At 39.5% G+C, this 15,811-nt stretch overlaps 1 protein-coding gene across 2 annotated transcripts in view; it reads right to left on the bottom strand.

Annotated features, from left to right (window-relative positions):
* Nucleotides 1-2,018: 2,018 nt before the first annotated feature.
* Nucleotides 2,019-15,811, bottom strand: part of LOC138260835 (ranaspumin-like) — a 55,679-nt gene continuing 41,886 nt past the window's right edge. The window contains exons 8-11 of one of the 2 annotated variants that reach the window (XM_069209260.1): nt 14,731-14,763; nt 14,426-14,455; nt 12,853-12,924; nt 2,019-2,199 (exon numbers count right to left, since the gene is read on the bottom strand). In XM_069209260.1, the coding sequence (XP_069065361.1) occupies nt 12,859-12,924; nt 14,426-14,455; nt 14,731-14,763 (129 nt within the window). In that variant the 3' untranslated portion in view covers nt 2,019-2,199; nt 12,853-12,858. The remainder of the gene's footprint in view (nt 2,200-12,852; nt 12,925-14,425; nt 14,456-14,730; nt 14,764-15,811) is intronic. The other variant, XM_069209262.1, reaches the window with a different exon arrangement.

Genomic DNA, 15,811 nt, shown 5'->3' with positions numbered 1-15,811 from the left:
TCTAACAAGTGTCTCAATTGTTTGTCATTGTATTACTGGTGATTAGGTTTTAGTTCATCACCATGAGTCACATTAGCTGTACTACACCTCTGTTGAGGAAAGTAGGGCCAGGGCCTACACCCCTCAGTACATATAGGTCATCTTAATGGCTACAACTTCATATTTCATAGCTTTATCTAACTATCCCAACAAAACATTTGAACAGTGGATGCTGACAGTTGTTTAGACATGTACGATGATAGTTGCTGCTTCAAAGCCATTTTCTCCTACTCAGACGTACAGTTTTTTTTTTGTGCTCTACTGTTATCCGGATTGAATTTTGTCATGAGTGGCCCCACATCTAGATCTAATGAATCTGGTCCTTTGATGTCAAATTGCCACAACAAAACATTCACTCTCTATGATATAGAGAACATATTTGTGAGGTTTAGAAGAGCACATGTGAGAGAAAGAGAGAAAGAAAGAGAGAGTGCTAGAAAGACAAAGAGAGAAAGAAATAGGTAAAGGAAATTAAAGTACAACACAGGGATGTGTTTTAATGTCAGAAGGCATCAATCATTCCTTCCTTTAAAGTGTGACAGTTCATGGAACTATATGTAAGGTTCTTGTGTATTGTTATTGCAATTTAAGCTCTTCTGAAGATTCCATTTGTGCCTTATCTAATATTTTCCCAGGGTAGTGTCAAAGGTATTTTATTTCAACTTTAAATGCCTTCCTAGTTTTCTTACAGTCTGTGTGAGAAACAAAATAGTTCGCTAAGTTACTAATACGCATTGTTTTGTTTCCTATCTTTAGGGTTTTAAAATTTCTCTTATCTCCGTTTTCATAGAAAAAGGATCCAGCTACTCAGTGGACGGCACCCATTTCCTAGGTACATGTTGTCTGTTGGTTTAGTATAATTGAGGCAGTCCTCAAAACCCATCAGTCCATTTCTGCTTTTTTAAGGTGGGTCCTCCCAAGTATTTCTGAATGACTTGTTTAACATTGGACCTAATATTCGTTTTTGCTTCGCTATCAAAAGAAATCACTGCCAGAGATGCTTCTTTGTTTGTCCCTACGGGCCTAATGTGCTAATCCCTATTATTTAACCAGGATGTCCAAATTGTAAGCCAGCTGGTTGTGAATTGCAAAGCAATTTGACATGTGACCAATGAACAAAGAAGTCCCATTGCAAACTCCATATTAGCCATGCAGATCACAATTTTAGCCGCTTGTAAAGCCATGTGAATGTAGGGATGGTGGCCTGCAAGAGACTTCTTTAACATATGAAACATTTTTAAAGTGACCTTTGTCTACTAAAATGACATGTATTGATTTAAAAAAAACTGTTTCCCATTTGGGAACACTTTCAGGGGAGCAGGCTGTAGTCATCCCAACCACTACTTACTTCCCCTACTATTGCTTACTCCCTGTTAGAAACTATTGATACATTTCACTGGGATTCCAAAGGAGGATTGGTATTCTTTTGTATCCCCACCTCTTTATAATTCAAAATGAGAAGCAAAACTGAATGAACGAGCTCTAAGATATCTTTTGTACTTTTGTTTTCTGCTCACAGAGCCTATGAGTTTGTGGGTTCCATGTCTTCAGACAGCAAAAGAGTATCAGACATCAGGCCTTATGTGTGATGTACTTGCAAAAATACACACACAATTAACAGATTTGGCATTTACCTACTGAAATTAAAAGTGTCATACATGCCAAGAAGGATCTCCAATCCTATGATAAAGATGTCATCTTATGGCCAAAACAACTCATTAAGGGAAGGTTTGCAGTGAGTCAGAATATTACAGCCTACAGCTATCAGCAATAATAATAATAATGTAATAACAATTGTTCTTCCTGTAGATCTTCATACCACACATTCATTTTATATGTGCTGTAAATAGAAGTGTTACCAATGCACTCCAAAACTCTTTTCTACTTAAGACAGTATTCTTCTGACCTAATTAATGAACATTGTAACCTTTGTAGAGGGGGCACAGTAACTTGGATGAGACAGTATTTAGTATGCTTTTGCTACTTTATTGAAGTATTGGCACAAAACACAGCAGGATAATACAACATTCAAAGTGAACAATATGCATGATGTGCACTTGAATTGAAGGCAATCTCTTGAATAGAAGTGTAGAAGAGAGAAGGATCAGGCAGCCATCATCAGAATCCTTCTACTGGTGCACAGACCAGAGACTGTCATCCCTGGAAAGAGAAAACAACCATAAATACTAAGCAGTTCACTGAGTATAGTGAAGATAGTTCAGTTACTGAGTGAAAATGAAGTTGAACTGAGGCTGATGATGAGAGTTCACAAAACTTCACTCATGTATTAAAGTAACTGCTTTATAGTTTGTATAATTGTACAAACTGCATGCATGTGGTTGTGTTGCTAAATGAGTTGGAGTTTTGGAATTTAACCAGGTTACAATAAATGAAGGATCTATGTTTATGATAAAGAATTGAGTAGTTAATCAAGGAATCATCTGAGTTAGTATGATGCTGAGTTAAATAGTTCATCCTTAGGCCATTCTTATGAACAATCCTATTAGGCTCTCACTTTAATAGAGAATTGCTTACCCTTTCCAGTCATCGAAATGACAGGTAGTGAAGGTCTACACAGCCATCAGATATAGGTGCTTGTAGTAAAGTTAAGTAGTTGACAGTTTGTTAGTATAATCTATTTGCTTGAACCTGTCTGATATACCTTGTACATTACCTAGTACCTAGGAATGATTTTTTATTGTTATTGGTTTCTGTTGTTATGAATACAACAATGATCAAGTAAGTATTCAATATAAGGTCAGGTATATACCAATAAGTTACATTAAGTCCTATCAATGTAGGCAATCAGAGAACAGCATACAGTATCAAATGCAACAGTGATAAAGCATCTCTCACATTAATTCCAATTACAGCGGTGAGAGTTCACCCAAACATCAGTAGTACCTCTATATGCTAATCAATTGTATTTGTTCCGTAGCAGCCATATTTTATCAAAACATTTTAATTCAATTCTAGTTGTTATCTTCACAATGCCTCAATATGCAACCAACGGTCCTATCACACAACAGTTGAATATATTTTTGTGGGGTTTGATTGGAAGGTGTTTTTTTCACTTTACCACAAAACACCTTACTCCTATAGTACTACCAAATTTTGGAAAAAAAATGCTCACCTAACCTTAGAGCATAGATCATCATTTGTCTTCCCAAACATATCTGTGTGAGTGTGCAGTAAATCCCTATGAACAATTTTCTGTTGCACCTGTCTGAGTCCACTTTCGATTGCTACATCACTTGGGTAAAATTGTGCCACTCCCCTTTACATATTTAAATTGGTCAGGCCTTTCTGCCACTGAGTCCTCAGGAGACTTATTTTGTGGGGTGAGTTATGAACTAGCAGTTTGTATATCTAGGACATTTCCTTTGTTGTCAGCCAACACCATATTTGCGTTAAGAACGTATTTGGGATGTTGCTATTTCAATGAATACACTTTCTCAAAGCATGCCCTAGCTGCAGTTACCTAATTGCTGGGGACTTGAGTAGCACTAATAAATTGCATAGTTGATTAAATAAAATCATAGATGACTAGCACAAACATCTTTGAGTTTGGAGATCCTATACATGTCCCACTTCCCACATGCTTCCATGTCTTTAAGGTTGAATAGGCTGAACTAGTTACTAGTTGGAATACTGTTCATTCTAATTTGACCATTTCCATTTCCCAATCCCAAACCACTGGTGTGTGGGCAGTGATTATGGACCACCATCTTTTTACCATATATGGCATTTAAATATCCGTTGTCACCTAATGAGTGCCAATTGAACAAGAGAGAGTGTTCATGTTGTGTTGAGAATGACTATTGTTCACTGCCATCAACTTGGATGCACACTACTAAGCGTGCCTAACTGGTAAGGCCCTGCCGCAATCTTACGTTCTTCTACTCAGCATCACAAAGGAGATCCCATATGGACCTCTACCCCACAGAGTGCAGAGAATTGTGGTTGGGCTCAAGCAAAAAAACATTCCAGACAATGTATTCTGAAGTATATATAGAAAATGTAAAAACAATATTATTTTGTGTAATTCTGTTTGTCAAGTGTTGAAAAAGAGGAGCTTTTGAAAATGTGTTTATAATCACCCTTAAATTGTACAAATGCCCAATTATTTTCAAAGAAGCACTGGTTATCTGTCCATATCTTGATTGACAAATATGTAAAGCTTTTCTAGAAATCTGGAAGCAACTGGAGTAGTGTAGGGGAGTCTAGTCTGTGAAATAAATAACCATTTTGACAGGTTAGGAAAACCTGATATCAAATATTAAACAAATTACTCCTGAGCAAACCTTGCTGCTCACAAGGTAGGGTGCATAATAGTTAATGGCGAAAATTCTGACAAAGTAGAAATGGCATGTTCTACCACTGACTAGGCCTAAAACTGACATTAAACATATTTAGAGACCCAACCCAGAAGGGTAAATTTCATACAAAAAAAGGTTTTTTGTTAGAAAAAACCTGACCCACCAGAGTTACCCTTGGTGGCATGCTTCATCATTGGGTTTCCTCCCATTCTGCTGCAGAACGAGGGATGCTGCGAGCGACAGAATACGTGGGAGCACTGTTGGTATGAACGATGTGAAATGCTAGAAAAAGATAGGAGTGGTGGGTCCTTGGTAAGTCAAAAATACTACCCTCTGGATGATACTATTAATTTAATATGTCTCACAGGGGCGGTATGATTAAAAAGGGGTGTTAAGAGAGTGGGTATATTATGTACCTGTCCTCCTTAGTGGTCTACATGTTTCAGAGTTTACCCCTAAACTCCTCATCAGGACCAAAGTGATCTCCCTAGTATCACTCCTTGTGCGCCTACCACTAATGGAAATACTATTACTATTCACTATGGTAAGGTGACATATGCAATTAAATTAAATACTACCCATCAGTGTCAATGTTCTGCTGGGCAAATCTGTGGAAGAAAGAGGGAAAAATAAAAGACATAATTGCATCTCTCTGGGGTGTGGTGCCGTTGTCACCATCACCCAGCCGAATGCCACCAGTAACTATACATAAAAACGAATACAAGACGTACTACATATAAGAAACACTACAAACACTTAAAAAACATGAGGCCCCTCTAATAAAACACACGTTGTGCATGCGTGACCTACTTTCAGTGTTTATGCTAATGGCATCATAGGTCCTCCGGAGGGGGGGGTACTTGTAGTCACACACTGGAAAATATATATCAATAAAAATAAATAAATATGCAATGGAAGTCAGACCCAACGAGCAGATTGTTACCACTGCAGGTGGTCTAGAGCATAGTGCACTCTTACTTCTTCAAAGCGACACTCCCGCCAGTAACCTACTCCTCACCGAGGCAGGAAAAAAAGGGGGGGCAGGGGAGAGGGTATGTGGGAAAGGAAAGAAAAATGAAGGAACATTACAGAAGAATAAATAAAGGGAGAAAAAAAGGAGAGGTCAAAAAAAGAGAAGGGGGAAGGGGGAAGGGGGAAAAAGAGTGAGGATAAAGAGGGAGGATTACCCAACATACGAAAAATATATATGCAAGAAAAAAATGGCTATAGTTAGGGCTGAAAAAAAGGGTAGAGAAGTGTCTTAATGGTGATTGAGGAGTCCAAATGAGTTAAGTCCAAATATGGTGCTCGACATTTAGTTGTCTTCCTCAAGTAGGGGGAACAGTTATTAATGTTGCATTAGTTGTCCCCATGGGATGTTTTTGTTGAGACCATGTTGATGAGTGCGTCATTTGAAGACCCAGCGTTGTTCCCTTTCAAGAGGAAGGACTCAGACGTAACCTCCTTGTGATGTCGAGGATGACCCATTGGTAATCATCTACTGTGTGGGCGCTAGCGATGTAATGGGAGGACATTTTTGTCATAGCGCGGCCACACCTTAAGTTACTGCGATGTTCCCCTATGCGAATCTTTGCTTTTCAGGTAGTCATTCCAATGTAATGCAGATTGCATGGGCATGTAATCATAGAAACTACTCCTTGGGTGCATCAATTGTTAAAACCTCTGATATCCCATGTGGAGTCTTTATTGAAAGTGACCCTCTTGGTTGCACGTGTCAAACAGCATACACTGCAGTTGCCACATGGATAATGTCCTGTGGGTGGTAGTAGGAGGTTGGTGGTATTCAACCCTCTCTTGGGTTGGCATAGTTGGGTGTGTACCAGAATGTCCTTTATGATTTTGCCATGTCTTTGGGAAAACATAGGTTTGGGAAGGTTCAGGCGGCCGCTGTTCAGAATGCGCCAATGTTTGTTAATAATCTTATGTACCAGATTGGAGGCTAGATTAAATGTGGTGATACATATGGCCCTTTCTCCTTTCTCTTTCGAAGGTGGGGTGTTCAAAAGGGCCTGCTTGTTGTTGTTGCATGCTTGTTTCATAGCATGGCTGATGATTCTTGGGGGGTAGCTCCTAGACTCCAATTTGGATGCCAGGTTCTGAGCTTGCTGTTTGTAATCGGATACCTTGGAACAGTTTCTCTGAGTCTGATGAACTGGCCAAATGGGAGATTCTCTCTCAGATGGCGTGGGTATGCACTGTCAAATAGTAGCAAATAGTTCTTGGCTGTTGGTTTCTCATGGTTAGTGGTTTTTAGAGTGCCATTCATTGCCAGTTGTTCTTTGCTCTTCGTTAGGGTGAATTTCCGGTTGAGAGGATCCTAGCATCATCAACCCCGTTTGGTGATTGGTCACTTATATCATGGCATTGCACTCGCAATTGGTTGATTTTGATTATAAAAACGGCCACGCGTCTTGCAGAGGAGCTAAAAACCGAAATACTCACCATTGAGGTTCGCCTGAAAGCATCTATGTCAACAGGGGCTCTCAAATAACCCTTAGAGGAGCTCAATCAATCCATCAATGAGTATGATGTATATTTATAACAGACTAAATACCAAAATACTCAAGAAAGAGGATAGATGTATAAGTGTAAGTCCTTCCTTCTTAAAATGGAACAACGCTGGGTCTTCAAACTACGCGCACTCATTAACATGGTCTCAATGAAAACATCCCATGGGGACAACTAATGCAACATTAATAACTGTTCCCCCTACTTGAGCAAGACACCTAGATGTCCAACATCATATGTGGACTTAACTCATTTGGATTCCTCAATTACCATTAAGACACTTCTCGACCCTTTTATTCAGCCCTAACTAGAGAAATGCTTTTCTTGCATGTAAATTTTTCTTATGTTGTATAATCCTCCCTCTTTCTCCCTCACTCTTTTCTCCCTTCCCCTTTCTCTTTTTTTCCCTCTCTCCTCTTTTTTCCCTTTTTTCTCCCTTTCACTTTCTGTAATTTTCCTTCATTTTTCTTTCCTTTCCCACATACCCACTCCCCTGCCCCCACCCCCCCTTTTTTCTGGCCTTGTTGTGTGACCTTTTTTAAGTTAACTGATGCCATATCAATGCAGGCATCTGGAGGGGCACCCATATTTCGGGGCCCTCGCAGTCCTTCCTTAGGCCACAGACGACCGCCATCTTTGAAGGTCGTCGGTCTAGTCTTTTACACGCCGACAAGCCTGGACGCGCAAGTAGTTCTCCATTACAAATACTGGATCCCTACAGGGATTGCGGTAGAATTCAGGCCGCAGTGAGGTGAGAAGTAAGTTATTGGCGGTAGTATCGCTTTGAAGAAGTAAGTGTGTACTATGCTCTAGAACACCTACAGTGGTAGCAACACGCTTGTTGGGTCTGACTTTCACCGCATATTAATTTATTTTTATTTATATATATTTTCCTATGTGTGACTACAAGCACATCCCCTCTCCCGGAGGACCTATGATGCCATTACCATAAACATTGAAAGTAGGTCACACATGCACGTGTGTTTTCTTAGATGTGCCTCACATGTTTTAAGTGTTTTGTAGTGTTATATAGTACGTCTTGTTATTCGTTTTTATGTATATTTACTGGTGCCATTTGGCTGGATGATGGTGACAAGGGCACCACACCCCTGAGAGATGCATTTACGTATTTTATTTTTCCCTCTTTCTTCCACAGATTTGCCCAGCAGAACATTGACGCTGATAGGTAGTACTTAATTTAATTGTATATATCACCTTACTACAGTGAATAGTAATAGTACTTCCATTAGTGGTAGGCTCACAAGGAGTGATACTGGGGAGATCACTTTGGTCCTGATGAGGAGTTTAGGGGTAAACTCCGAAACATGTAGACCACTAAGGAGGACAGGATCATAATATACCCACCCTCCTAACAATACTGTGAGACATATTAAATTAGTAGTATCATCCAGAGGGTAGTATTTTTAACTTGCCAAGGCCCCACCACTCTTTCCTTTCCTAGCATTTCACCTTGTTGATACCAACAGTGCTCCCACAAATTCCATCGCTCACAGCGCACCTCTTTCTGCAGCAGAAGGGGAGGAAACCCAATGATGATGCATGCCACCATGGGGTAACCTTGGTGGGTGAGGGTTTTTCTAACAAAAAAACTTTTTTCATTGGAAGTTTACCCTTCTAGTTTGGATCTCTAAATATGTTTACTGTAGCTTCAAGGAGGATAGACCCTCCTCCTTAAAACCTCCTTGTCCCCCTTTGTTTGGCCTAAACTGACATTGTCCCTGGTGAGACTGTTACAAGCACTTGGGATAGTCAAACTATATAGGATACACTTTTATATGTACCTGTTGATCTGCACCAGCTATAAACTACATTCAAAGACGTTCAAAGATTATTTTGTATATTTAATAAAAATCCAATCTAATGGCGAAGTAAAATGTCATTACATATGTTCAATTGTACAGATTGTACTTGGCCTGAATGTGGTGTGAAAACTTCTCATAGAGGAGAGACACTGGCATGGGTGCCTAGCAGTGCTTTTCTTTTCCCTGCAGGAAGACAGTTAGGGGACGCTCAGGAACTTTATTAACTTCAAAGAGGCCTGTCACAAGAGAAAGAGAGCAGGAATGTGCAATGTCTACTAAGATATAGTATATTTCTGCTTTTCTATGATGCTGGTGCACTGCTTAGTGCAATGAAGCAAGAGTACCTGAGTTGTAGTCAGTGTAGTTGTATGTAACAAGGTATACCTTATTGCATAAAAGCTATTGTTGGAGGCTTATGTGCCAGAACACATTTGCACATATTCAAAGAGGAAGTAATAAGTGCAAATAAAGATGTTTCTCCTCATTACGGCAGCCACAGGCAGGTGCATTATATTGCTTCAAACCCATGTTTACTGAGCTAAGTAAACATAGGTGTCCATCAGAATACATGGGCAGATGGACAGGAATGTCCATGCTGTACCGATGTAAAGCCTCCCCGATGCTGGGTAACGCAAGACAGCACTACTAAAATAACATGCATATCCTTACTCATCTTGATTTTCATGGCTTGGTTAATCCCAACATGTATTTTGCATCCAGCACCTCATAGAATTTAAGGGGCCTTCCTGAGCTAGAAGGCACGCAAAAATGGCACAGCAACATTTTATGGACTTCACTGCGTCACTTTTAACGTCATTTTTAACACCTGCTCAGAGCAGGTGTTAAAATGATGCTCCCATAGAAACTTACGGGCCTCCTTGCACTTTGCCAAACTAGATTAAAAAAAATTGACGCTAATGTAGCAAAGCGCCACAATAGTGTCAAAAATGTTGATGCTATTGCGCTAATGATCTCCATGGTGCAGCATATATTAAATACTGCTCAACCATGGTGTCATTAGGTGCTGATAGGGGGGCGCGGTAAACGTGGTGTATCTGATCTGATGCACCACTTTTTCTTAAATATGGGCTTAATGTTTTCCAAGGACTGTCATTTGGGTCTGCCTATCTAGAGACCACTAACTAATCTTTCACTGAGGAGAAAACAACTTCACTTCCCTCCAAGCCACGGTATGGTGATGCAACACTGTGACTTGCAACCTTCGAGCCTGTACATGCTGAAGCTATAAGGTGTGGTGCAGGCACATGCTAAGAACCCCTAAACAGCATGATCCTAATCTGTATTGAAGGAAAGGCTAACCAGGTATAGCAGTACCAGCGAGAGGGCTAATGAACAACGCTTTGTCCAAGTGAAAGTAACTTTTATGCCTGGGAAAGAGAGTTGTTAAAGAAATGCACATACTGACTGATTAGAAATTTGAAAGAATTGTGTTGTTCTCTGTGTTATATGTTATAAATATTATAATTCAACACAGTGCTAATTAAAACATTTTGTGAGTCAAATGCTTGGAGGATTACAGAAATTAGTTTGTCAACTGTCTATGTTCAAGCCAAAGGTAGGTATTGACGCACTGCATAAGTGCCACAAGCATAGGTTAGGTGCCAAATTAAATGTTTTAGAATTACTGCACAGATTTACATATTGCATAAATTATGTTTTGTTGTAAACTGCTCTGCTAATTAGGCAGTGAGTACTCAGGGAGTACACCATTGTTTCTACATGTGGCCCTGGCACCTGGGTTTATAAAGGGTTCATGAAGATATCACGTGCATTTGTAGATGGAGCAATTACGTGGGGTGCCTTTTGTCAGAAAATGGCCCTCTCTGAAGGGTCACCCCAACATTTTTGCCTTCCTCCTCCTCTTTTTCTGACATCATTTTTGTTGGCTTCATAACTCAGGGGACTTTACCACTGCTATCCAGTGCTAAAGTGGATGTGCTCTCTCCCTAAAACTTGGTCACAATGACTCATATGCAGTTGGCATATTTACTTTACTTGTAAGTCCCTAGTACAGTGTACTACATGTGCCCAGGGCCTGTAAATTAAATGCTGCTAGTGGGCCTACAGCACTGATTGTGCCAGCCTACTTAAGTAGCCCCTTAACCATGCCACAGGCCTGCCATTATAAGGGATGTGTGTGCAGTTTCACTGTCTCTTTGATTTGGTTTTTAAAACTACTTTCCAAGCCTGAAACTCCCTTTTTATTACATACAAATCACACCTACGTTAGGCCCTAGGAAGCCCACATGGCAGAGTGTTATTTAAGTAAAGGCAGAACATGTACTTGGGAGTTTTACTTGTCCAGGTAGTGAAATGCTACAAAAATCAGATTTCACTACTGTGAAACCTGCTCCTCTCATGGGACAGCTTGTAAATTTCCTTATATACTTTTAAGTTGTAATTTCTGATTTGAAAGGAGTGGCATTGTCATGTTTGGTATGGTTGGAATGGCAGTCAGAAATCCTGCGGACTGGTGATGGTGGATTTAACATTACTGTTTTAGAAATGCCACTTTTACGAAGTAGGCATTTCTCTGCACATACTGCTCTATGTGCCTTACTTCCTATCTTCAATCCATGCCTGGTCAGTGCTGGTTGACAGCCCCCGTTGTGCATTCCACTCAGTCAGCCATAAACGCAGCCACTCATCTGCATCTGCTCTTAACTGCATACGGATGGGTCTTCTAAGGCAGGAAGGGTGGAGGGGCTCTCAATTGCACTTTAAACTCTAGTGGCCTGACAACACACAAAGGACTAATAACCCCCCACAGATAACCTGGCAGACAGGACTGGGTTGAAAGGGGAACTTGTGCACTTCAGAACCACTCTTTGAAATCTCCTCCACTTCAAAGGCACCTTTGGGTATATATACAGGGTCTGTGACCCCCTAAAATCACCCACTTCTGGACTTGCAACTTGTCTCTGTCATAGGGACTGCCGTGCTGCCCAAAGGCCTTATCTGGACTGCTTTTCTGGAAGGATTACTCTGCTGCTTGTTGCCCTGCTGCCTGCTGGCCCCTGACTCTGCCTTCCTCCCACAAGTGTTCCACAAGGGCCTGGACTGAGCTTGCCCCATTTTTCTAAAGTCCCAGGACCATCAAATACTTCATCTGAAGGAGAAATTTCACAGTGGCGGAAAAACTGATGCAACACCAGCAAAATTTAAGGCAACACCTGCAGAATTGGCACAGCGTCTGTCTTGCAGCTGAAAAATCGCTGCATCGCCTGCCAGATCGATGCAGCACCTGTTACTCATCCACAGCACATGTTGGATTTTCCAGGCATCGCCACTGTGGGTCAAAATATCCAGTTATTGCAGTGAGGAACCCAGGCTGACCTCCCAGAAATCGGCGCATTATCTCGCTGCGTGAATAGAAATGACGCATCACCTTCACAGTGCCGGAAGAACCAACGCATCTATTAACTTTCCAACACATCTCCTCCTCTGTAGCCCTCCGCGTCATAGTTTTAGATGCATTCCAGGTACTTTGTGTTAAAAGGATACACCCACTGATTCTTAAGAACTGAGGCTCATCTAAACCTTCAGAAAGTGATATCTTGATTTATGCATATTGAATTATTGTCGTTCTGGTCTTATTTTATTTAGATAAATATTATCTATTGTTTGGAGTACTTTTTGAGGTGTTTTCACTGTGTTACTGAATGAGTTATTCCACAAATACTTCACACAATGCCTTCTAAGTTAAGCATGCCTGCTCTGTGCCAAGCTATCAGAGGGTAAGCACAGGATAATTTAGGTTGTGTTGTGACTTACCCAGACTAGGATTGTGTTCCCTACGCAGACAGGGTGCATACCTCTGCCAACTAGAGACCCACTTTTTAAAACCCTTGTATTTGTTTTTAGTCTCTGAGTCTCCTTATTTGAAGGTGGTGATGTGAAGACATTCCTATCATTGTCTTTGGAATTACTGAAGAAAAGTACAGTATTTCCTGAAGATTTGCATTTATATTAGGTCCATGGCTTAAGCTGATGCCTTTTTTTGTACCACCTGTTCATCACACAAAGGAGTTGAACTGTGACAGCCCCTGTGGTAAGAGCTGTAGTGCAGGGTTGACATCATCATGAAGGATGAATGTATAGAAACCAGAGGTTGGCGTTACCTTGATTCATTTGCCAAGAAGGCCACCGCCACTGAGAATGCCACCACTACCAAGAAGGCCACCAGTGATGCCCTTGTATTGAAAAGAAAATGCCTTATTATTAAAGAGAAGTATTTTTCAGCAAAATGCAATACATGAAAACAAAACATTATCAACCAGCTGAGGGTGAAATCATTCTGGTTCTCATTCATATTAATTCACAATGTGAAAGCTGAGATGCAGCTGTGTGTTTTAGTTGAATACTATGGTGTAGTGTGTGTGACTGACTACTCAAATAGAGGTGAAATTCAGTATAATAATGATGATAAAGACACCTCCATTGTGAAATGTCTTAATGTGTTTGAATATTAGATTTGGTAAGTATCCAGCTCAATAGTAATGAGCTTGAAAAAATGAAAGAATGATTCAGTGCTGAAGGGGTTTGAATTGTTTTTGTATTGAGTGTTACTAATCCTGGCTATGTTAGTGTGAGAATATGACTAATTATTTACAGAGCGAGTACCTCATTGTAGAGATGATAGAATCGATGGTGGATAGTGTTGTACTCCTCATCAAATACAACACTTGTCCACTGCCTTCAAACAATACTTACAATCTGTATGGAGAAGAGTTAGAGATCTGTCATCGGAGAAGTTGGTCATTAATCAAGTATTGTTGTATATACACTCATCATTAGAGTGTTCTACCACCTGAGGCACTTCCTCACCATTAACGTGTAAATATAACCTTAGCAACACAGTCAGATTCAGATCCCATGAAGACCTCTTTAGAATATCACGTTTTAGAAGAAGGAAAAAGGGTTTATAAAGTTTTTTATAAGCTTAAAAGAGTTATAGGACTTTTTGCAGCAAGGAAATATGTCTTGCTTAAGAATGTTTCACAATAGTCCCTAAAATACTGGGTCCATCGTGTTGACAAGGAGAAAGTCAATCATTAAATATGAAGTCAGAAAATATGAATAATTATAGCATCATCCTCATCTTCATTATGATAATCAATGTTATTATTTAAGGAAAATATGTACAAATCCTATAGATTTTAGTTTAACATCAAAAAGGTGACCTACTATTGAGATTGATAGCACAAAAGGTAAACATGGGTAATATAATCTTATATGTGAGGCTAGTTACTTCATAAAAATAAGACATTCAGTCACTTAAATATCACTTCTACCTTGTAAAGATATTTGAGAATTGAAATAAAGGCCAGATAAAATGTATGTGAGTTTGTCTAGCTGGGAAGATGAGACTGTAGAGAACGAGCACACTGAGTGAGAAAGTATTAAACACTAGAGGAAGGGGAGGTTCATGGGGGAGAGATATAGAAACTGTGATGGAGGGAAGATGAGACTGGAGAATGCAAGATGACAGAGGGAGAGAGGCAATGAGATGTATTTAGCACTGTCTCAAGTCAGAGGACCCACTGTGTGTGTCACCCCTATCTTTCCAGACTGTTGTCAGTCTGGAAAGCTCATTATAAGTAATTGAGCTGATATTTTGATTACAATGAAAGCCTGTATTTTATTTTTATTTGAGGTAACCATGCAACATGAGAAACAAGTTAAATGACTTACCCCGAGATTTAGCTCGTCAGTGAGGTTGGTCTAAAAAAACCAATTACATTGTGACTGTACTGAAAAGAAGAAAAATGTTCTGTAGCATCCAATGATCACATGTATTGTTTATGTAATGCCACTGTATTTGTAAAAGTATGTCTTACAGAATCATATGACGTCTTGCTTTGGAAAAAAAAAGCAACTCTGATATTTTTGTTGTACATTGTATTCAGGAGGTAACTTTGCAAATTCTTCACTTGTACAGAATACATATTATCCAAGATATTGTGCATGTACCAAAATTACAGTTCACTTGGCCTTACCAGAAGCTCTCCAACCTTTAACAAAAGATCACCCTGGAGAGGAAAATGCAGTTACAATATAGTTAGAAATGTAAATTGTAATGATTAAGGTAACCACTCAGCATTCGAATTCTGATGAACACATCAAATATGAATAATTCTAAACTCCCCCCTATATATGGCTCAACTAGACATCACTAAGATGGAAAAACATCTATAGCAGAAATACATTATGTAGGCTTTCTATGAGTAATGGAATGTTTTAAAACTTTGGTTTTGAGCTTTGCTGTGGAAATGTTAAAACCACTGTATAAATAACATCATTAATGGAAAGACACTCATATAATTGTGAGAGAAAGTCCAGGAGACCATTAACTTAAATGGAAAGTGATTGATTAAAACAGCTAAACATGTTTGTTACATGCTAGATGGACTTACTGCAGCGTACTACAGAGTATGTTCAAGATGCTTTGAATATGTCACATTAACATTAACATTAATTTCACACAGGCCACTTTTTATTGTTAAGCATCATGGAGAAGTCCTGTTCAGATACTTGTTCCATGTCATTACTTTATTATTACTTCATTGTTTGAAGATGTCCGATGCATTGGAAGCACGGCATTGGCCATCGTGGAATCGTATAAAATAATAAAGTATGACAAAAACATTGAAAGAAGGCAGCAAATGTTTGTTGCATCTGCTCTTAGGAGAACACTTCTTGGAATGGTTTTTACTGTACTATATGGAAAAAAACATTCAAAGATTTCTGACTTTAATTTTTAAATACTTTACTTTCAAGAAGTAGCAGAAAGGTATGTGCTTTGATGCTCACATCCAGAAGTAGTAAATGGGTGTGTGCACTGAAAGAGGCAGTGAGAGCCTGTTAGGAATGTCTGTGGAGCTTCCAGGTCATCACAAAAATAAATAAAAGAAGTAAATATTTTAAAAGAAAAAATATTTTAAAAAGTAAAGTACACATTTTCCACCTGGCCCTAGAACTGAAAGGTGCTATTTGTATGGCAGATATGCCCATGGTTCACAAGTAAATTGTCATCGCTTGCATAAAGTAAAGCCAGTTACTCAATTGGGATGATCTCTT

Source organism: Pleurodeles waltl, chromosome 10 (genome assembly GCF_031143425.1).
Source record: "Pleurodeles waltl isolate 20211129_DDA chromosome 10, aPleWal1.hap1.20221129, whole genome shotgun sequence".
NCBI lineage: Eukaryota > Metazoa > Chordata > Amphibia > Caudata > Salamandridae > Pleurodeles > Pleurodeles waltl.
Note: the sequence above shows the minus strand (reverse complement) of the source record. Positions and strands in the feature narration are given on the sequence as shown.